Raw genomic sequence first — 23,507 nt, 5'->3', positions numbered from 1 at the left:
GCCGGTTGATGGCTGATCAATGTTTGAGTTTAATTTGATTATCAACACGTATAGGGTTGCCCGGTTGGGATCTCCCCATTTGGCATTCATGGGCCTCATGTCTTCCTTTGATTGGTTAATAGGATTAACTGCTTTAAGTTGTGGGGAATGGGGATGAGGGTGGATCCAAATATTGTCGCTTTCTTATCAGTCTTTCACTTTTCACAAGGTACAGACCACACCCAGCTGTTCCTATGTTCGCCAGGCATGCATTCTTGCAGCCTTCATGTTCACGCTCTCCATTAATGGTCTCGGGCAAGCCCTTCTCTCCTTCCAGGCAGATTGTCACGAGTGGGAATGAGATTGTTCCCAGTATTATTATATGCCGACAATGCGGTTCTCATGGCCCATACCACCGTAGGGGTGCAGCTAATTTTGGACAAGTTTGTTACCTTTTTGGGTAGGTTAGATTTGGCAGTAAATTTTACAGAATCATATGTCATGGTAGTTGGCCCTCGGTTTACTCGTTCTGAGACATTTATGGTGGCCTTTCACACCCTGGCTAAAGTCTCGGCATTTCCCTATTTAGGGGTAATATTTGATGTGAACAAAAACTGGAAGCCCGATTGATGGGAGGCATTGTGAGCTTCTTAAGGTCACTGGGGCAGTGGCCAGCTTTGCACCTAGATTGGGTTCTTGGTCACCACGCATTCTACTTAAGGTTGATCAGGCCAAATATGTTGCGCAGATCCTGTATGGCAGTGAGATATGGTAGTATGTGAAGACTTCCAAAATTCAGTCTGTCGAGGATCAATTTCTAAGACGGTTGGTGCAGGTCCATAAAAGGGCCCCAGCCTTTCTCAGTGCATGAGAAGGTGTAGCTGACATTATCGCCCTTAGTCCTTTGATGTGCTGGATTTAGATCTAGTCCGGGTAGGAAGAACAGACAGATTCTCTCAGACTGCACGTGCCTTGATCAAGCAAACAGAATTACCTGGATCACCTATGTGAAGGCAGGTGTTGCCAACCAAGGTCAAGCAGACATATTTTGAATCCCCACACACTGGCTCTTTTAGAATTGAGAAGGGTAAATAATTTGTTCTTAGATTGTGTCTCGTTAACTAGAGAACACCCAGAGATGATGAACCCTATGGTGCGTGGACATGTTTTTAAAACAGTTCAGGCCAGGAGCTTTACCTACCCCAGGTATCCAACGGGAGGGACAGATGTCATGGCCAGGTTTAGATTTAATTTGTTACACCATCTTCAGCCATCCCTCATTGGCTGGTCTCTCAATCTGGTGCCTTGTTGCCCTGTGGGTGCGACAACTCATCTCCACATGACACTCTACATTTTGTAATGTTCTGTAAATATGTTAGGGACACATAGGTACTCCAAGGTCCCCATCATATGGATAATTCCTGAGGGTTGGGCTCTGTGTCATTTCGTGTGTCTCAGTTGCCTTTTTTGTGCTAAAGATTGTGTGCTGGGAGTACACAAACGTAAACAACCCACTCATTCCTCTCATTCTCTCGACCCCCCCCTTTTTTCATGGATGGGTCATAGTTTATATAAGATCCCATCATGACTTCATCACAGAGAGGTGCTGCCCCAATACACTTAATGTAATGTAAACAGTGCCTATGTGAAATGTACACAGCAGAGAAACATTGTTCGGCTGTCGTCTTGCAGAATAAATTTGGTATGTCCCTAATGAATATCAGACCATTGCATCAGCTTTGTATTCACCACAGATCTCCAGAAACGTGTCCTTGCATTAGTGTCTTTAGATTTAGACTAGTTAAGTATCCCTGATTCAAATCATATCTCCGAGCTAGGATATACATTTAAGCTAGTGAAACAAATAGGAACAAGCATTCTGCTACAATTCAGTTACACCAGTTACTTATCACTCCTGAAGCATTAGGAGACACCATGCTTGCTCCTGCTACAAAACATTCTCGCAATATGTAATTGGAATGGTTGAAATCACACATTACCCCAATAGAGGCTGGTATTTCCACTTTCTAAAAATGTAAATGAAAATGTTCATAACCTTCATGAACTTTGTTTTGATTTCATCCTCCATCCCAATTAAATCTAAGGTGTGATCTTGCTCTGTCCCCTGGTCGGGCTTCAGCTTAAATAAATGAGACAATCTAATCTCAGGGTGTACTCTAGATGGAGGAAACATCAATAACCAGAATATGAGGAATCTTTTCATAGGCTGAGAAGAAGCTATGACTTTGGTGTAAAAGAAGCAAACAAATATAATTGGCTACTTAAATGATGGGAGCAGAAATCCAAACGAGAGTCCTCATTAAATTAATCAGCAGGGCCACCTCCTCTACCCACCATTACAATGGCCTCAAACCATCAAGTCCTGTGTGAAAACAAAATCTGTACTAATAACATTAGAAACATAAGACAAGGGATGGGCATACTAAATAGTTTTTTCTGCTCCATCTGGTTTCTGCTATGAGCACGTTCCCTCTTTTTTCCTTCAACCATCGATTTATGCAGTAGTAGCTACTTTCAGGGGCGGCTTGCAGAAGTAATGCTGTGGGTGCTGGGGGGGGGGAGTGATGGGGGAGGAGGGCGGTGGAGTTCGGCATACCACGGCAAAGGTGAAAGTGAATAAATAAATAAATAAAACCGCTTACCTTCCGCTCGCTGCATCACCGAGTCGACCTAAGGTAAGTGGTTTTATTTATTTACTTTAATCTATATGTCGACTCCACTACCCCACCACCCCTCCCCGCCCCACCCCTCCTCACTGCCCCAAAGCAATACTTCTGCGGGTCGCCACTGGCTACCCTATCCACCTTGAGGTCCCCTTAGGGTTCATCCGATCCCAGAACAGCATGACCTCCCAAGATAAGATAGTTTTGTGTGTGTCAATAATAGCTCCTCGCCACTTTATGCATTTCTCTTTACATCAAACGTTAGTACCTTAGTAAATTGAAAATTCTGAATACTGTAGCAGATTCTTCATTCGTTTGCCAATATAACAGATCTGAGAGAAAAAGTAAGGGGGGTTCTGTAATCCAAAGTACATGGGTGTATTATTTATTACAACAAAGAGATCCTATGAGGCAGCAACAAAGTGGCTGTTTTTTCTATATCAGACCCAACACTTACATAGGGCACCGAATGTAGCAGCCCATATAATTGCAAGGTGCAAAGATATTGTGTACCCCAAGCCTCCAGACAACTTCACTGTTTGCTTGTGTCAGGCAGCTTAATTCTATTTAGAATAGGTTGTAATATGTACACATGTCCTAAGAGGTTAGACCCCCAGATACCTTGAGAGTAAAATGACAGTGTCTCAACCTGCAAGGAACTGAAGGAGTACACATCAAATTCTGATGGCTGTTGTTTCGGGTAAGCTGAAGGGAAGAGGTGGCAGGCCGAGCCAGACTGGCCATAGCTGGCACCGGGCGTTTCCCCTGTAGGCCGCTAGGGCGGGGGCCGGTTTTGGGGCCCTGGGGGGCCGTTTTGTTACCGGGGGTCGGCAATATCGGCCCCCTGTAACAAAATCGGCCGAAAGCGGCCCTCGCAAACTGCTCGGCTGCACCCCCTCACCCCAGGGGGGCCAGCTGAACAGTTTGCCAGGACCAGTTTCTGTTCCCAGTCCGGCCCTGGTGGTAGGGGCACCGTTTGTGCAAGGGCCTACTTTTTGGAATTCACTACCCGAGGTATAAACAGAGATGGCATCTTTAAGACTAAAATCTTACTTATTTGTCATAATGCTCGATGAACGGGCCCAAGAAAACCAATCAATCAATCAGGGGTTTGTAAAGTGCAGCTACTCACCAGCGAGGGTCTCAAGGTACTAAGGGGGGTGGGGGGGGGGGGGGGGGGGCTGACTCCGTAGCATACTAGGGTCATCCGAAGAGCCATGCCTTGAGGTCTTTCCTGAGGTCTTTTCTGAACTGAGGTAGAAACCGACTGGGTAATGCGCAGAGCCAAGTGCCATCAACACTAGCTCTTGCTCTAAAATGCGGTGTTGCTTGAGATTAGCACACTGTACTTACCGGTCTAATGCAAGGCTTAGTATCCCAGCATTGCTTTACTTTATATTATATTTGATTTTTGGAACTAGTATCCTTGCCACCTAGACAGTGGAGCAAAACACGTCCAAAAAGAAAGACTGATGATGATGGCCCCTTCATGAGGTTTTGAAGTTAGATATTGAGTCTGTCTCTCTTTCAGTCTTTGCATGTAAAACAATGATGCTCCAAAATTAAGACACAGTAAGATATGCCGGCGATACACAACCTGGTACCCCCCATGAATGCACCACCCAGACAATTGTACTTAACTGGTCCCAACCAATGCCGCTTTCTCAGGCCTGCCACAAAGGGGGAGCCCTACCAACACCGGCCTACATGTGTGCCAACATCTCCACAGAATGTCAGATATAATTGATAAGAAATGTAACTCTCCTTGCCTGTGTCCTACCTCTTCTTTCCCCCTTTGTTTTCTGCCTTTTTCTGCCTGCCTCTCTCTCTCTCTTTCTCTAACTATCATCATGTGAGGTTTGCTAAACAAAAGTGACATAATGTCTTAGTACACTGGTGTATAAACTGCGCTTGGTATTACATATGCTAACCCTGTAACAGAATTGCTAATGTATTCTTGTATAAAAATAAAACAAGTTGAAATTAAAAAAAAATAAAAAAATTGACACACACTCTACAGTTCAGGTTTGCCAAAATGCATTTTTATTTTCTGATTGTCTCTAGGATCCAGATTCAGATACAGCTGTCTGCTCCTAAACGGAATGGGATCAACTCAGGTTAAATGTTCTGATTGTCAATGTTCCATTGGTAGGATTATTGAAGCGTTATGAGATCGGTGGAAGTAATCATATTTAGACTTGTATCTGGTAGCAAATGTATTTTTTCACATTGCTGGCACTGACGTCTCCAATGAAAGGTTTCCTCTTAAAGGGACACACTTACAATTGATATGATGTAATTTGCATAGCAGGACCACTAACCCTTCCACCACTGAGTAACTGTTTTAAAGTGTGGAAGAGACGTGAGAGGGACAGGTAACAGTACATCAAGAGAAGCAATAAATACAATAAAACCAGCGAGACATTAATAAAAACAAAATAATACTTGGAAACGCTTTTGTGTGAAGCAAGTAGGGAAATTTGCAAAGGGCGATTCAACTACTATTTGACGGTGTGCAGTTCAGCAATTCTTAGCGCAACGGCTAAGGGGTGCAAACATTAGATTCACAAACAATATTGTTGGCTTAGGGCCAGTGTTTATGGACACACTACTTATACATACAATACGTTCAACGAAAAATACTTTCAGTGTGACAACGTGGAATTGTTCTGTACACGACTGCACTTTACAGTGTTTTAGCACAGGTAATGCCGTCATTAGATGTTACATATTTACAACCGTTTTTTTTTTATTTTTTATTCAAAGTGATTGATAGTTGTCGATAGGACTGTAGGCTCAGAAGAAATATCTCTCTCTACACGATTTATTCTTGGGGCCACAATTCAGTTGCAGGTGCGTGACCAGAATCCCAGTTATAACTTCGCTGTCCCGTGTCTTCATGGCTCTGCTCCAAACTGCTTCCAAAAATTGTTATTGCACGTAAGACTGGAAGCTATGTAAAGTATAAAAAAGTGTCGTGATGAAGGCAAACACCTGAAACAAATTGTGAAGAATTAGTTATTTGCAGATAGGTAACAGAACTAATAATATAGGGCACTTTAAATTTTTTTGAGCATGTGCACATTTACTGCCGCATTAACGAAGGACCTCATTTATGAGGTTTTACCGTAGGGCAGCGCCACAGGCCTCCCGGCTGCGCTGCCCTACAGTAAAAGAACAGGGCAGGAATGCGCTGTATCCATGATATACAGCGCATTTCTGTCCAGTTCCCCTGCACTGGTGCACAACGGCTGCCATGTGCCAACGCAGGCACCTTTGCACACTGGTGCAAGGGTGCCTGCGTTGAGGGGAGGATTGTTTTGTGCAGGAAGGGAAACCTTCCTCTACAAAAACAATCACAAGAGTTTTTTTTTCCCTTTTCTATGGGTGCTGCAGAATGCAGCACACATAGAAAATGAAAAATGAGGAGAAATAAAGATATTTCTCCTCGTTGTGCCTCCCTTACGCCTCATCGTATGTTTTTGGCGCTGCATCGGATTTATGATTTCTCTTAAATCTAGGGCAGTATCAAAATGCTATGGATGTTGCTGGGAATGCCTGCAGCAGCACACATTGCATGCCCCTTTAACGCAGAAAACTGCGTTAAGGGAACCATATTTACGAGGCAGCATTAAGCCAAAATAATGGCTTACTGCTGCCTAGTAAATATGGGGCAGGCTCGTGCGCCACAGAATGTCACAAAAAGTGATGTTCCGATGGTGCAAGGGACTTCATAAATGAGGCCCTACATTCTCTTTCGTGCATGATTTGGTTCAGGTCTCCGTGGGATGGCCTTTGAATAAAATTCTAAAACACTGTACAACTGGACTAAAATGAAACACGAGTTGGATGTCCAAACAAGTAAAACCTTGTGTTCGAACTGCTTGTACCCCCTGGTCCATATATCATATCAGGTAGGTGCACATTGCCCGCAGCTATTCCGATTGGCTGTGCAAATATAAAGACGTATTCTTGTTAGAAGGGCAGCCAGTGTTCCAGCATTTATAACAGTACACCGTTCAACATATCAGAACTAATCTATGAAGCATATTTACAAGCCACTTGTGCCGCCAGTGTATCACTTTTTTGATGCACCAGCCGCGCAGTGTGCATCAAAAAAAACCCCAAGGGGGTTGGGGATTGGCCTTAGGTCATCCAAGTTTCACAAATCCTTGAATTTTCTAAATATTTTAACACAAAGCCATAGCCCCACTGCCAGGTTTTGAGAGCATAGTGCCTTTGGTGTTAGTTACTCCTTGATCGTAATCAAGGAGTACCTAACGCCTACGTGGCTTTTCGTGGCCTTGTAAATACGACCCCTTTATACGCAGCACATTGCGCGAAAGAGGCGTGTCATGGGTGTGGCTGTTCTCATGAAACACCCATGGATTCTGCTGTCTTCCCAGATTTGAAACATTTAAAAAACCTAAGAATGAGTCAGAATCCTAAGCCTCAAGGCGCAAGGAAGCGCAACGAGGAGAAATACTTATAAATCTCCATGTTTTTTCCTCTTTCTATGCGTGTTGCATTTTGCAGTATGCATAGAAAGAGGAAAACACCTCACATGAATGTTTGAACAATATTCCCTAAAATGCAGACACCCTTGCACCATGGCGCAAGGGTGCCTACATTGGCGCTTGGCAGCCAATAGGTCGCCAATGCAGGTGCAAGCACAGGGATGTGACATATTGTTGTAGATATGACGCACCCTTGTACTTTGAAAGTGGCGCAGCGTGACGCAGTCAAATGGCCTACAGTGTCGTGCTGTGTCACTTTCTTGTAAATATGCCCCTCTGTCTTCAAAAAAATGCAGCAGACTTTCCATGAAAAGATGGGCATGCAGCAATCTCGCAGGGGTCACTGGCCCACTGTGTTATATAGTCCTCCTGTGCTGTGATTTGTTAAAAGTTAAAAGGTCAGATTGGTTGGTGATCTGCTTCAGCATACAGACATTAAAACATTAGTGTCCATCCTAACCACTAAAATGACAACGCACACATTCAGGTGAAACAAAAACCACCTTAAACCAAATAATTGAGGCATTATACTTACTGTGGCTGCTGTATTGAGGCGGTAGTTAACCAACAAGCCGTTGCAATGCAGGTTAATGTCATCAACGCAGTATATTGTTGCATTTGCTTGCAAAACGGCAGCACTCAAGTAGAAGATTGCGGTGATTCCATGATAAATAACATCCTGGAAAAAGCAGGGTGCATATATTAAATATCAAACAATAGTCAACAACTGATTATGAGTTAATGCATCACTCTCCTCTCCCTTTTCTGCCCAAAGGGAAAATTTATGTCTCGAACTGGAAACCCTTGCCTTGCACACCCCCCTCCCCATATTTGGAGGTGTTCAAGTATCCTTCCTATCAGGAAAGGGGATTCATTCCTACCCTTGAAAGAAGTAAACTTCTATTTTTTTCCTGGGTCAGAATGGGTGCAGAAAAAGTTTGTAAATACCAACAACAAGATCACATGCACGCAGGCACAAACTTTAAAGATATTTCTGACATGGAATGCCCACTCCCTGCCCCCGGTCTAAATTTACTCACACGAAAAACTTCATGTGATTATAACATTTTATATATGTAAACCACATTTTGTGAATTTGGAAAGTGAGTTTATACTCATAAAATAGCTATTATTTGCAGGTGTAAGCTACATTTACAAATATATACTTAGCGAATCATTACTTTTATCAATTTATATTGTTTGGAAACAAGGTGCATAGGGACATACAGACACACATATAAAATGAGTAACATGTCGGAGAATGAGGGAAAGGATTGGGTATGTGAGGTTTTGGGAGGGAGGGAATGATGGAAACAACAGATCTAATTGTATAGGTGTACATACGTCCATGAGATCATGGTGGCGTTGGTGGTAGTTTTTTGCATAGGACCTGATGGCAAAATGCTGCCACTATCCTGTTGGAGGTGATTCTTGGCAGAAAGGATGACAGCTGTGACACATAGGAGGGAGACAAACATGGCAAAACGTTGGCCCTATGATACTAGAGTTAAATAAGTTGGCATCCATGGCATATAGGTGGTACCCATGGCAAAATGCTAGCCCTAGCACAATGGAGGATATATTTGGCATACGGGCGCACCCGCTGCACATTTTGAAAAATAAGGGGTAAAACTCCTTTGGAGCAGCAGGTTTCTTTGGCTTGGCTCCCTGTGAACGGACTTATATCGTTAATCAGTGCCCTTTCATACCCACAGCTTTTTAGCAGATCTATCTGAAAAGTTTTCTTTAAAATGCAGAATTTGGCACATTTAAAAAGAAATTGCTTGTTGGGAGAACCCCTTACTCCCGAACCCATTCAAAAGAGCTCTGGCTCATTTGCTTTGCTCAGTACAATTTAGTGCAAATATTGTATTACACCTCACTATTTTCAAAGATTATGGAGCCCATTACGATGCTGGATGTAAGGCCACCTGTGCTGGTGGCGGTGGGGAAAAACGTTAATTTCCCTGCCCCAGGTGAGGTCATTGCGACCACCAAATTACAATGGTCCCACAGAGGCCAGTTACCGTCCGGCGCGGTCTGTCAAGCTCCGCACGTTTTCTGCTTACGCAAGGGTGGCGGTCGGAGACAATAGGAGCAGGACCGGCGTGCGGAAACACGTTTCGTCCTCCAACCAGATTATGATGTTGCAAACAGCCCTTTCCAACGCCGCGTAAAACCCACCACGTTGCGGATGACAGAAATACAACGGAGAGGAAGAGCCAAAACAGAAGCCATCTAAACCACTGGAGCTGCCATGGATCCTGCGCTACAGGCCTTCCCACTGCACCACCTGCTGCACCTCCGGCAGACAAAACGCTGCTGCGCTCAACAGCAGGGGTACATACCAAACATCCTCATGCATGCAACCTCTGAACAACCGTAACTCCCAGCAAGCATGGCAGCAGCACGATGAATGTGGCAACCTGGTAAATGCAAAGCGTGAGGCCTGCCCACTCCCCATTAGTGACCCTCAGTGCCCCGGAAGGCAATTGGAGCCAATGACGAGCCCTGCATTTGCAGAGCACGCACACCGCAATTCCAAAATATGTATGCCGTCGAAGGCTCCCATTGGCTGATCGCTCATTTGCACAGTGTGTGTCACACCGCGGCAGCCCGGAAGCTGCGTGCGCAACCCTGCATCATTCAATTGGGGCCAATGCGTGTCATCGCTGTGGATGCCAGCTACAGCGCATGCAAATACATACTGCATTTGCATTGGCACTCTGCCAATTACATCACACATCCCAACTCATTTGCCTAAAGTGATTGGTGCACCCCATGTGTAATGTTGTGGGGCACAAGGCCCCGATGCATATCAAGTTACCACATAGACACTGTACATGTATAGGTGAACTGGCCCAGGGTACGTGTGTCGTGCTCCGTTTGTTGGTAGGGTCACATGTCCAGTGACGCCTGTGATGGGTGGCTGCGGGGGCGGGGTAAGCCAGCCCTCTGGGAGTGGCAGGTACATCCGAACAACTAGAACAGTGACCAGCTGCTTTCTACACTGTGAAGGTATGAGAGAGTGAGACCTATGAGCCAAGTCTTCACACACATGGAATGTCCAAGAAAAGGAGAGTGAAATTATATACATTGTCATGCCTCATAGCCAGCCTGGACTGAAATGAGGGAAGGAGTCAAAAAGGACAAAGGTCTCTTGCACTGTACCAATGTTGTCTAAAGAAACATCCAAACTGTGAACCCCACTTGAATATCCCTTGACATCTGACTGGCGTCTCTTGGCCAGGTGTTGTCTTGTGAAGGGCCAATGATGTAGGCAGACAATAGGAGGTGTCTATTGTCCTGCAAATCAAACATAACTGTAATCCCTAGCACTTCCAACTCACGTACTGGTGTGGTGTGCAGTCTGCCCAGCTGCCATTGCCTGTAAATGTACCCACACACATCCTGAGTCAGTACGGCTCCTGACCAAACGCCCTCATTGATCCTGCCACTAGTATGGATGCTATGTGATTACAACACCTTGTAATCCTCATTGGCTTTTGTGACTGATGTACTTCCATACTTCCATAATTGATTGTCTCTGAACAATGTGTGTATAATGTAAAGTACTGTCACAGCCCACACTGACATCAGTAGCAACCATACAACAGATGAAATGCACATGAGTGAGTGGCTATGGAGCAATGAGGTGCGCTGGACGATGGTGGCAAACGGAATCCTAGGAGAAGGGCATGAGTGAGAGCATGAGAAGTATCACTTGCCTGATACTCTCACCTCAGGAAACCTCCTACTCCCATCAGGAGGACCTTTTATGGAAAAATCACTACTTGAGAGTGATAACATCTTGAAAGAGAATTTGGAAGGAAATAACTAATCTCCCTGGCCCTTGTAAATCCGAGGACAGATACAGGAGGGCCCTGAAGCAGGCATGGTGAGAGACAAAAGTGCCAAATCGGGCACTCAGTGCCCCACCTGAATGCCTCGTTGGACCACACAAATGAAGATTCCTTGAGCCAGACCTGCCTGGGAGGCATCACAAATGTTGATGGGAGCCAATGATGGTACACACATTGGTCCCATACCACCACATGCAAGTGAACCCATCTATAGGAACCGCAAATACTATCACTCCATCAACGTGCAAGTGGTATGACAGGCAGATCGGATCATACCAAATGTGTGTGCAGAGTATCCGGGGTCGGGACACGACTGCTACATCTGGCGAACCAGCAACATCACCCTGCTCCCAACCCACACATGCCCAGTGACGATGACAGTGGTGAGGAAAAAGGCCCTGACCAGCGTCAACAGATCATGGTCAACTACTTCCGTTGAGTGTGATTTAACATGAGTGACTATGACTGTGTCTGTGTGCCTTGCTGTTGTCTCACAGACTATGACAAATGTCCATGATATTCCGTACACATACTGGACTATGCACAGGATTTGAGAACTTGTGCATGCAGGGACTGAGCACCCCTACGTACCCCTACGCTCAGGACACCATTGCCATACTGCCTCACTAGCTCTCTTACTCACTCTGAGGCATTCAAGCGCCTGTACACAAGCAGACAAGTTGAAGACAAGAAACGTTTCAAAATGCGAAGCTTTTACTACAGTGTCAAAGCTTGCAACATACGTGCCACAACAGGTTGAAAATGCATGAGTACCTAACCAGTAACCACAGTGACATATCCATTTAAAATTCAACAAGATGTTGCATCAAGAATCCCTCTGGACGTAGAACAACAACATAACCCCCCACCCCTTGCAAGAAGGAGTTGCATGGGATGTCCCTGGTCTATGGGCTTTGTCAGCAGAACCCATCACTCTGCACATATATGGTGAAAGTTACACCACATTTGCTGTGTCGCTCTCGTCACTGGATGGCTCACACTCAGAGTGTGGGGCATCTAGCCCATATTCCCATGTCATCTAAAGGAGATGTGTGTCCCCTTGCAGCTGTGAAACTTGTTTGAGTCGGGGTGCTATGGCATGAACAGAACAGAATGACAAGGGACATTGTTCACCGACCATGTACAGAATGTTAAGGCAGTACTCCAGGACCGCACAGAGAACAAGCTCTGCGGACACCTCACATGTGACAGACATGTACTAAGGTACTTGCAGGGCACAAGTCCTAAACAAAAATGCAAATAGCGTCACGACGTGGCGCTATTAAGGAAGTAAAATATTGCGACCAACATGATTTGTGCAAATACTGGAACAGACTAACCCATCTGACAGTCTTACAGTGTCTGTATTGATATACAGGGACAGAACTAATGCAAAAGCATGTCTCCTTTAAGTACCTGTTAAGAGCAAGCAAGCTGTGTGCCTATGTTTCCCTCTGTGGCATTTACATTTAAATGTAAGGTTCCAGGCGGCCCCCAGTCAGCATATACAAACAAAAGGAGGTCGAATGGCCCCTCAACTTTGGCCTAGCTGGAGGTGAAAAAAGGCTCCCTTGCTGCATGCATGTTGCTGCTGGGAATGGAAAGCAGTCAATGTGCAGGTGCCGCTGAAGGTTTACCGGTATCTGGAAAGTGCACCTCAACAAGTTAAGCATATTCCTGTGGTGGCCAATGTCCTGGCAGGGGGGATTGGCGTCCACCCCGTGCAAAGAGGTACCTGTGTGTACCCCTGACTCGAGCCCTGGGTACTTGCAAAACAACAACACCAAGTAATCTTCGTGCGCTACAGCTGCATAATGGTAGCCGGGCTCATGCCAGACCACAATGTCCACAATGGTAAGATGGCAGCCTCCACTTGCTCAGGTCGCTGGTACCAAGTGAAACAGACCGCAGAGCTCAGCATAGTCCAAGCCAATGCAGACAGGGCTAAAGTCAGAGAGCAGGATGACAATTCTTGTCAGAAGGCGTGAAGAAAGGGTAACGATAATTGAATTTGTCACCAACTGTTCCTGTTGCTGTAAAGTAGTTACGAATTCAAGAAGGCACAACCAGTTCCAAAAGACGATCCAATTCACCTTCAAAGAAGAGGACCACCATCCAATCCAGCAGTATGAAGGAACAGATGTGCTCCTCGCACCATGAGATTGCTAGGAACATCCCATCGCAACCTGGGAAAGGTTCGATGTAGGCATTGCATAGGACTTTGTGGAAGAGGGATGTGCACCGCCTTGTTTTAAATCTGTTTTTACTGTGCAGACACGGGAATCACTCCCCTCCTGGAGTGTATGTAGTAGAACAAACTGGTTGCGCACCTATGAACCCATAGGTGTGTCTCCCATGGCACCAGTGTTAATGCTGTGTAATCCAGCTGAAGTTTTATTCACAAATGAAATTCCAAACAAAGGTAGTTTTGTTCAACATAAATTGTATTTCCAATTGGTTCAAAATGTCATCACATTGATGGTTAATGGCAAGTAGCAACAATGTTGTTTAGTTCCTATGCATTTCGGTGAAATGTGTCACCTTCTTCAGGGAACATCTATAAACAAACGAAATATGTACATTGTAACCTTATGTGATTGAACCAAATTTTTGTCACTAATAAACACTACTTGTGCTCTCTCAAAAGTACGTGATAAACATGCTTAACTTAGTATACTCAAGCGCCTGTCCTTAAAACATTGCTATCCTGCTGTTTAGAGGCTTCGGTTATGACATAGCTGGTTACGTGTGTTCATGCGCGCGTCTTTAAACTTTAACGCTGATTAGGGGCATATGCAATGAAGTTAACTGGCGGTTAACAAAAGGGTCGCGCTGCCGCTTACGCTTTGGCTCTGTGGGTCTAGTTTTAGCTCACCGTTAGTTGCTTGCGATCTCTCTCGGGTACTCTCCGGTTCAATGGAGAGTCTGCATATCGGGGTTAGGAAACGCCGCGGAGTTAGCGCATGCGTTCTATGTCGCTATATGGGAGTGGTTTCATTAAAGGTGCAGGCTGTCCTTGCTGGGTCGTTTTTTTTAGACTAGCGTGAAATTGACAAAATAAAGCTTTAGTGACAATAAAAGTGCAGGTTTTTTTGCCGATGCGTGTTAGCAAAGTGAAACTATTAGTAAACAAACACGTATTCGGTGTTGCAAGGTGTGTTTTAAACATGTGGAGAAAATCAATCGGCCCCCTATATGAATTACTGGAAGATATGTTTAACAGGTCGTATGTTATAATAGGTACTTGTCTCTAAGTTACAAGTAACACAAAAGTTCTGTCCGATCATTGAGTCCATGTGGCTTAAGGCAGTTCAGGTAATATATCCAGTGGTTTTCTCTTTTGAGCAGGTTTTTTTTGTTCAATGTTCCTTCTTTTTTTGGTACCACCTCTAGGATGCAAGCTCTCAGTTGATTTAGATTATGGCGTTTTTCTGTGAAGTGGGTAGCTACCGTTGATTTGGTCGAGTGTGTGCGGATGTTACTCTTATGTTCGGTTAGCCTCACTTTTAGTTTTCTTTCCGTGTGACCCACGTATACACTTCCACATGGGCATTTTAAAAGGTATACCACATTGGTGGTGTCGCAACTGGCGTTTACTTTAAGTGGTATTTTGTGTCCTTTCATGGGGTGATTTATCGTTGACCCCTTCATGATGTTGTGACAGTTTGCGCAGTTCAAACATGGTACTGTTCCTCTGAAAATTTGATGCGGAAAGGTCTGTTTAGGTTGTTTCAATAGCTCTCCTAAGTTTTTGCCACGGGTATGAGCAAAGAGGGGTTGTTGATCAAATATGCCGTTGAAATCACTTTCCATTTGCACAATTTGCCAATTCTTGTAAATGATTTTCTTGAACTGGGAGCTGACATTTGAGTATTTACTTACACATGTTATTCTCTGTGGCTTAATGGTGGTTTTATATGTCAATAGTTCTTGTCTCGTTTTGGTAAGCGCTCTTTTTTGAGATTCCTGGATAGTTTCTTTTGGATATCCACGAGAGGAAAATCTTTCTGCCATGATTTCAAGTTGTTCTAGGCACTTCTGGTCCTCAGATACCACTTTCTTCACCCTAAGAAATTGAGTGAACGGTAGGTGTTTTTTCAGCGTTGTGGGATGGTGGCTGGTGTAATGTAATAAGTTATTTCTGTCTGTGGGTTTCCGGTATAGGTTTGTGGTGATGTTGCCGTTATTCAATGTTATTTCCACATCCAAGTATTGAATGGTGGTTTTGTCGATCTTCCATGTGAATTTTATTCTCTCGTTTTTCTCATCTAGAATCATCAGTTGTTGTGTCAGTGCTTCCTGTGTTCCTTTCCATATAATGAACATGTCGTCTATGAATCTCATGTACGCTAATAGGTGTGTTGCCCATTCTTGGTTGTTATAGATATGTTCTTCTTCGTAAGCTCCCATGAACAGATTAGCGTACGCCGGTGCGGCGCAATTTCCCATGGCTGTGCCATTTAGTTGGATGTACCAGTGTTTGTCGTGAATAAAGTAGCTGTTCATCAAGGTAAATTCCATCAATTGTAACAAAAAGATTTGTAGATCTTGTGGGTAGGTGCTGCGTAGTAAGGCTTTCTCGATGGCCTCCAGGCCTTCTCTGTGTGGTATGGACGTATATAATGTTTTTACGTCTACGGTGGCCATAATGCAGTCAGGTTCCATTTTTACTGCTTGTAATTTTACCAAAAAGTCTGTGGTATCCTTTATATAGGAGATGTTTTTTGTGACAAGAGGTTGTAGGTACCTATCGATGAATTTGCCCACTTGTTCATGTATACTCAATTTGGTGGATACGATAGGCCGGCATGGTGGTTTGTTGGGGTCTTTATGCACCTTTGGTACGAGATATATGGTGGGACTTTTCGGGTTCTCTTGTGTTAGATACTGCTTGGTTTTTTCATTGATAATTCCCTTATCTGTGGCTTGTTTCAACAAGATCTGTAGGGTTCTACGTATGTCCGTGGTTGGATCATGGTTTATTTCCATGTAAGTATCTGTGTCGCTTAAGTGTGCTTGCATGGATTCTTCATAAAAACTCTTATTCATTACCACCGTAGCTCCTCCTTTATCTGCTTTTTGACAGATTAATTTTTTGTTGTTTGCTATACTTTCTATGGCTCCAAATTCTTTTTTGGACATGTTCAATGCTTTAGACCTTTTGTTGGTGTTGATTTTGTTGATTTCTTGTTTGCACAAGTTCTCAAAGAGGTCAATCATTTTGTGTGATGTTGGTGGCATGTAGTTGCTGGAGGTTTTTAAACCTTTAAGCTCATCATCTTTCGTGGGTAGTTTTTCCGTTATGACGTTCTCAAAAAAATGTCTCAACCTCATCTTTCGTGTGAGTTTAAAAAGACTTACTTCGAGTTCTAGTTTGTTGGTATGGGTTGTGGGCACGAACGATAGTCCTCGTTGTAAGGTGTTTATTTGCAAGGCACTGAGGTTTTGGTCTGAGATGTTCAATACCAAGTTATCTGGGCTCGTCAGTGTTTCTTCCTGTCTTTCCTGGTCGTGGTAGTCTTCGTTTGTGGTGGATTTATTTCTTTTGTTTTTGTTGCGTCCCCTCCTGGGTCTTCTATTTCTGTTGGGCCTACTTCTAAAAAAGGCTCCGAGGTGGTTGGTTTATCGGGTGTTGTACTTCTGATCGTTGGTTTTTTTTGCTGGGTTCTATCACTGTCCGTGGATGATGTGTCTGTTTGGGATGTATATTGTCTCGTTTGTCTCCTCTTAGCATATATTTCAGCCCATGTATAGACTTCTTGTAACTTGTAGTCTAATGTGTCCCTTCTGTATTTCCTCAGTTTTCGTTCATTCACCTCCTGTGTATGGTTGGCTAATTGTGTGTTTATATCGTCAAGGATCTTTTGTAACTCTTCTCCAGTGACGCCCTTTTTTAATTCTTCGGTGACTGTCTCTATTTCTGCTTTCAATTCCTCCAATATTTTTGCCAATTCTTCAATGATTAATAAAATCAAGTCTAAGCTGCATTTGTTTAGTATAGCGAACCACCGTTCTGTGAACGGTTTGGAGTTTTTGCAGAGAGATGGTCTTAGGGATATTCTGAGGCCTCTGGGGATTCGTTGTGCCTTGTGGTATTTTATCATGGTGTTTGCGTGGAGTCGTTGATTGATTTCTCTACGTGTTAAATACATTAATTGTTTGATTTGTTGTTCCTTGTTTCGCGTTACTCTTGGTTCTGAGGTCTCCTCTTGTATCAGAGAATAAATTTTTTCACTGGCTTCAGTTCCGTAGGCAAAAGTCTCTGCTCTTTGATCTGTCGAATGGGTTATTTCGTCGTATTGCATTTTAACTTTCTGGTGGGCGTGCTGACTTCCCTGCATAGGAGCCATTGCGCAAATGCACAGGCGCAGCTGTCAGCCTGCCTGACACATTGAATGGCATCCCATAAACGTGTCTCACTAAAGCAGTCTTGGACGTGGGCCAACAAAGGAGTCACCCCCAACTCATGATCCAGGTCAGCAAGGTATTTGTTTGAAAGGCAGACATCCATGGCCCACTCCAACAGACATCTTCTGCAGGAAAAGGCAGGTTGCACGCAGGTGCAATATGCATAACGAAACGTCAGACTATAACTGATGAGATCAATTTACAGTCACACAATGGCAGAGGTAAGACGGAGATGTAATCATCTCCACCCGCTTTTTGGTGAACTTAATGCCCCACAATACTTTCCCTTAACTAATAAAGATTTCCTTTTAAAATTACTTTACAGAGAACTCAAAGGCATTAATACGCCTGGAGTCCATCACAAAAAGCTTTGCCAGAAGGCGATCGGCCCCGGCAATCGTTTCTCAAATGAGAAAAGTTGAATAATCACAGAAGACCCCGAGCGCCAGATGCCGGAGGTTAGTAGCTAACATGTTTGTACTCACTAACAATCTACCACTAATCCTGACTACATGTAGTCATAAAAGGCAACTAATTGCAACTATCTTTCATTTACATAGAGTTGCAGACACGCTATGGCACTGAACCTTAATACAACCAGCTTATAAGGAGAGTTGTTTTTTGATTCAGGTACAGCCCCTGCAAGGGCGTAATGTATAAATATTCGCAAGACTGCTCTGTTTCGAACACAGGTCTTGACGGTCATCCCAATTTATATCTACCAGGCCAATCATATACATTCTGTTCAAGCTGCCATGCTGACAGTACCTATGCTCTGATATCCAGGTGGAATCTTAATTCAAGGTGAGCCAAGACACAGGGCCTTGCCGTATATTATTAAAATGCCCAACCCCATCTAAAATGCGCACATTTTTCTTGAACAGGCCACACACATAATCTACATATAGTCCTGAAGAAGACCCCCCCTTAGACAATCAAATTATCGCAATAATATCTGGGGTTGAAACATCGACGCATACTTTCAAGTGTGATTGATCACCCATAACAACCGCGAAAAACCAGATCGATTACACGTCGGGTTGAATCAGATTTTCATTTTTCTCACACTGTGTTTAAATGTTTTGTCTTGAATATATGTGCATTTGTTATGTATATATTGTGTTGTGATATGTAAATAGATTTCTTTATTTTCACTTCACATTAGGTGTCAATAAGTGTAAATACACATAATATGTCTGTGCATGCATTTATATATGTCCTGTTCTCAGTTTATTGAATACATTGTTTTCACCGAATTTGTTATAAAATCACAAAATACATGAGTTTCTGTTTCTTGGGCTTTATTTTGATTTCTTGCATTAAATGTTATTCTCATCTGAGAAGAGGGACAAATTGAGTAAATACGTTAGATGCGGTCTATAAGCCGATGGGTACTAATCCCCAGGTTCTGCACATAACTGGGTCACCCCATTGCTTTATACTAACTTATAACTGATGCCCGGCACAGCCAATGGGACACATAAAAAAGAGAAGCTGCATGCGGTCAAGGTATAGTTGCAACTGACCGGGCTCGTCCTGGCCCACTGGACAGGCAGACATAGTGGGAGAGCAATCTCAGAACCAGCGCTCAGCTGTATTGCCAAAGTTATGATCTGTAAATGCTAAATGCAGTTTGCAAAGTGGAGGAATGACACCCGGTGGTACTCCCGGAAAAGCATGGAAGGAAGGGACAAGGCAAATGCCCACAAGTCTGATAAAAAGTGTGCAACAGCCTTCAGGATCAGACGCTATCAATAGTTTGTGCGTCAGTTTACTGCGAAAATAAAGGGAGAGCTGTGTGCAGTACTGACTAAATCCCGCGAGACGGTGAAGACACCTGGAAGTCGAATGTCTCTGGTCTGTTGTGGAAGCGTATACTTGTCTAAATAGAGGCCCATTGTGCCTGCACACTCATTGAAGTATGCTTTCGCTGTGGGAATGTGAGACCACAAATGACTATCCACAATGACTTATGGGGGAGTTAGCAGTTCATTGCCATAAAAAGGACACATTGTGCAACTGTTCTATATATGTGATACCTGGCCTGTGCAGGCAGCTGTAGTGCTCATGCAGGATCGGCTAAGTATGTTTGGAAAATAAATTGGGAGTGGGTATGTTGTCAGGGACTGGTATTCATGTGGTGAAACATGCAAAAATCGCACATGTCACATGAAAAGTCTTAGTGTGTGAATGCAACAATGTCACCATCGTCCACATAATAGGATGTGGTGTGATGCTGGCTCTTGGGGGCATATTGCTATGGAATTCATTGTTCTGCGCTATATGATCTATGACAACTTCCGTCATGTCCATGTTGATGTCATGAGGGGGGTGGGAGCACACTGCTTCACCTCCCAGCACAGGTTCTCTCTTAGCATTCTGGTAAATGCAGTCCAATCATAATGCTTACTGGTCATGTGACTGAGGTGTTTCAGCTGAGTTGGGGAGGGAGAGGTACAGAGACCGAGTGGATTGTGGCAGCTTCCTCAGCAGACACCGATCCCAATGTTTCTTGCCTCTACTGATGTAGGATGATAACGCAACACAAATGAGTTGTTTTGTGCCCTGCCACAGGTGGTCCGTTCTTTTAGATGGAATGCATTGACACGAGGTACATCAATGTGCGCATGGTCACACTCCTCACTTCTCACTGGTGGAGTAGTTATGGTATGACCTCATGCCAGGTTAGCCTTGTGGGGAAGTGAAATCCTTTGAGGATTCTCTTTGTATCTGGAATTCCCTCATTTGGAGACTCATGTGCAGCAACATTGTTGTGGTGTCATCAGGGCTTTGAGTGGAAGATTTGCCTATGTTAGATGCAGGCCATAGATGCTGCTTCTTTATCTTATGGCCCTGACAGACATTGACAAGGCCAGTAGTCCAGAGTTGTAGTAGGTATCATGTAACTTGTTGTATCATATGTCTGGGTGCAATGGCAGTGACAGAGAAACGCTGGTGCGGTAGCCCAATCTGCTAAGCACAGATTTATGTCAAATGTTTATAGGCCACGCACTTCATTACATTGGCCAGGCCCCTTTGAGAGACCCCCAAGTTTTTTCATCCCACTTACAGCCCAGGGTACCTACATTGCTTGTTAGCCATGTGACATGGCTAAAGGGCCAATTTCATAATTACTGATGTTGTATTTCCAAGGACATGTCCTCTGGCACTAACTTGTTGCTCATCCAATGCAGTTAATGCTTGGACATTTGTGTCTTTTCGATGTGTATCTGACTACTATGCCGCCACATCATGCTTTGTGTTGTGTTTTTTGTGGTTACCTCCTGTGGTTTGTTAGGTTTGACAAGTTTCCATGCATGTGTTGTATTGACCCGAGTCTTTCTGTTCTGAGGCAATGTGACTTGCACATTGGCTTTTTGTGGTCGCCGTCTTATATTCTGCTTTGCAGCTGCATGTGACTTTATCAGTGACACTGTGAATAATGTGGACTCTCAATAGTATTAGCTGTATTTGAACTGCCTACAACTTATGGGGGTTTCCGAAGTTGGCTACTGAGTGCGGGATGTGTGGTCATTTGGTTCCATGCTGTTTGTGAGGGGAAACAGAGGGCCTTATGAGAGTTGTGGTCTTGCTGTCAGGGCTCAACATCCCCATCCCCAGTGAGATGGCTAGCTACCTGTTGGGAGGCACTGTCGATGGAGTTAGCTGCCACATGGCTGTGGGGTGGGGAGGGTGAGCCATGCTGTTTGGGAGGAGGCCATGGTGCATGAGCTGACCACCTACCTGTGAGGTTGAGCTGATTGAGGAAATGCCATCCAAGTGATCCATTCATATTGTAAGCATGCATTCCATATGAGTTTTATGTGGGCGGGCAAATGGGGCTCACTTGTTGTGCAAAACGGTGCGTGGTAATGTGATGGGAGACATTTGTTAGTACTTACCAGCCTCCACTCTCCCCTTGATTCCTATGGCCGCCACATGGTTCCTCTGGGCCCAATGCTTGACCCGGCCCTTGAGGTCACCCCACCGCTTCCTGATGTCACACACAGTGCATAGGGCGGTCCCTACGGCATTGCCTTGGCTGTGGATCCTTGATCACATCTGATTGTTGTGCACAAGTGGGGTGTGTTGGACCAGGTGCCCAAACAAATGTGGTTCTAGCCTGATTATCTTGTCTACCATCACTTTCAACTCTGAGTCTTTGTATTTGTCCATTTTCTTGGGGGGCATGGTGCTAATAAATGAGGGGTGCAGGCTGCAAGGTGGTGGTGGGGATATGTGTAGTGTGTGAGGTGGGTGAGATTGTTGTTGTGTGGAGATAGGTGGGTGTGATGTTGGGCATTGTGAGTCAATGGTGTCCTGTCTCTCTGTCTCGAATTGTGGTGCGCAAAGAATGCTGGTCCAGGAAGGGTTTGGTTTTATACAGTGGTATGGGGGTGCGTCCACATGAGTGATGACCTCCAGAAGTCTCTTCCATGCTTTGCATTACTTTCCTTATCAGGAGCAAGTTGGGGTGTATCGTTGTGGCGTGTGTGTTGTTATTGAGGGCGGTAGGGAGTACTGACACACTTCGGGCGTTGTTGTGATGTTGGTTCCGGTCGCCATTCATTTGGCCTATGTGCCTGTGCGGCGGTCGGACGCAGTGCTCGGTCCGCCACCTCTGCAGTCATAACGTAATTGGATGTGTGGTAATGCTGCGGCCGGAGCGGACTTTTCAATCCGTTGTACAGCTTTTCCCGTCCACTACAGTCGGATATGCAGCTTTTCCGACCGTGGTAGACGGTATTTGGTGACGTCCGTCCGCCGTGGTCTGATTTTGAGTACATTGCATCCTAATTTGACAGACGGAAATGCCGCGGGTCATCTGTGGGGATTTTTTCCAACTCCATGGCGGACGGACAGATTTTCCGTCCGGCATCGTAATTGGGCCCTAAGTTCGCACCCTAATATAGATGCATCCAAAAGGGGCATTTGTGTGGTATTTTTATTTTAATGAGAGTTATAATGTAACTTCAGTCATATCAAATATTGTGATAACATCTGGGTTAAGATCAAGTGACATCACTTCCTGGGAAGATTCAGGGTCAAAGGTCATATTATGAAGGGTGTGTGATGTCACTTCCCTTACCCCTGGCATTTTGGTGAATCAACGTCAATGCAAACTGCCTAATCTTCCCAGGTGGTGCTAGTTTGCACTTCAGTGGCTTTTACGATTATATTACATTTTGTAAGGGTTAGATATTTTGTTCCGGTCATGTTCTGGAGACAAAAATCTATTTTTGTATTTTCGTATGAATTGTGAGTATTGATTGTTGCTGCTTCAAAATCCCACTAATAACTACAAAGAGAAATGGAACAATAAGGAACAGGCTCGCAGAATGTAATATTAGGCTAAAATGCATCTTGGTGCCAATTACAGTGATTCAAGGAATTAGGTATTGAAGGACTGAAGCAAGCAACAATGATAGTTTTATTGTGTGTACTGTGTTGTTTTTGCAGGTAGCTATGTGGCCTTAGCAAATTAACAGGTAGTAGCAGTGGTAAGTGCACGCTGGGCAGGAACGAAAATATACATAATGTGTCCTTAACGTGCCTCGTCATTGAAGCACACGAGGAGCATCTGTGATTTTAACAACATAAATAGTAAATGTAAGAACGGTCAAGGCTGGAGTCAGCAATAGCATGTGTCACAGTATTGGTATCACTATAATCCAAGAGCAGGGACCTACTTTCAATTAGTCATTTTAGTTAACCACTACCCCAGACATTGACATCCACACTAAGAAAAAAAAAGGAATACATTAAATAAAGTCCTACTGAAAAAAGATGAAAAAAATTAAAACCTTACCTTTTCACTGGAGTACCAAAGCAGTCATGTGCACTAACGTATGTAATGAATAATTGACCCTTCCCTTGGTTGAGTAATAGAAGAGAGCCATACTTGTGGTTCAGTGGTCCCCTACTGCACTACAGATGGTTGTGGCACTGTCTTCTTTTAGTGGTATTCTGCATTAACAGAATTCTGAAATCAAGCAGAGGTGTTGAAACACCAGCAATTAATTGACACAGTGATACTTTAAGAACCACAGGGTCAT

The 23,507-nt window shown here is 44.2% G+C and overlaps 1 protein-coding gene across 1 annotated transcript in view; it reads right to left on the bottom strand.

Moving 5' to 3' along the window:
- Window positions 1-4,683: 4,683 nt before the first annotated feature.
- Window positions 4,684-23,507, bottom strand: part of MALL (mal, T cell differentiation protein like) — an 84,649-nt gene continuing 65,825 nt past the window's right edge. The window contains exons 3-4 of the mRNA XM_086926893.1: window positions 7,716-7,859; window positions 4,684-5,657 (exon numbers count right to left, since the gene is read on the bottom strand). Coding sequence (XP_086783019.1) covers window positions 5,595-5,657; window positions 7,716-7,859 — 207 coding nt within the window. The 3' untranslated portion in view covers window positions 4,684-5,594. The remainder of the gene's footprint in view (window positions 5,658-7,715; window positions 7,860-23,507) is intronic.

This window comes from Lissotriton vulgaris, chromosome 6 (genome assembly GCF_964263255.1).
Source record: "Lissotriton vulgaris chromosome 6, aLisVul1.2, whole genome shotgun sequence".
Taxonomy (NCBI): Eukaryota; Metazoa; Chordata; class Amphibia; order Caudata; family Salamandridae; genus Lissotriton; species Lissotriton vulgaris.
This window is presented reverse-complemented; position numbering and strand designations above follow the sequence as displayed.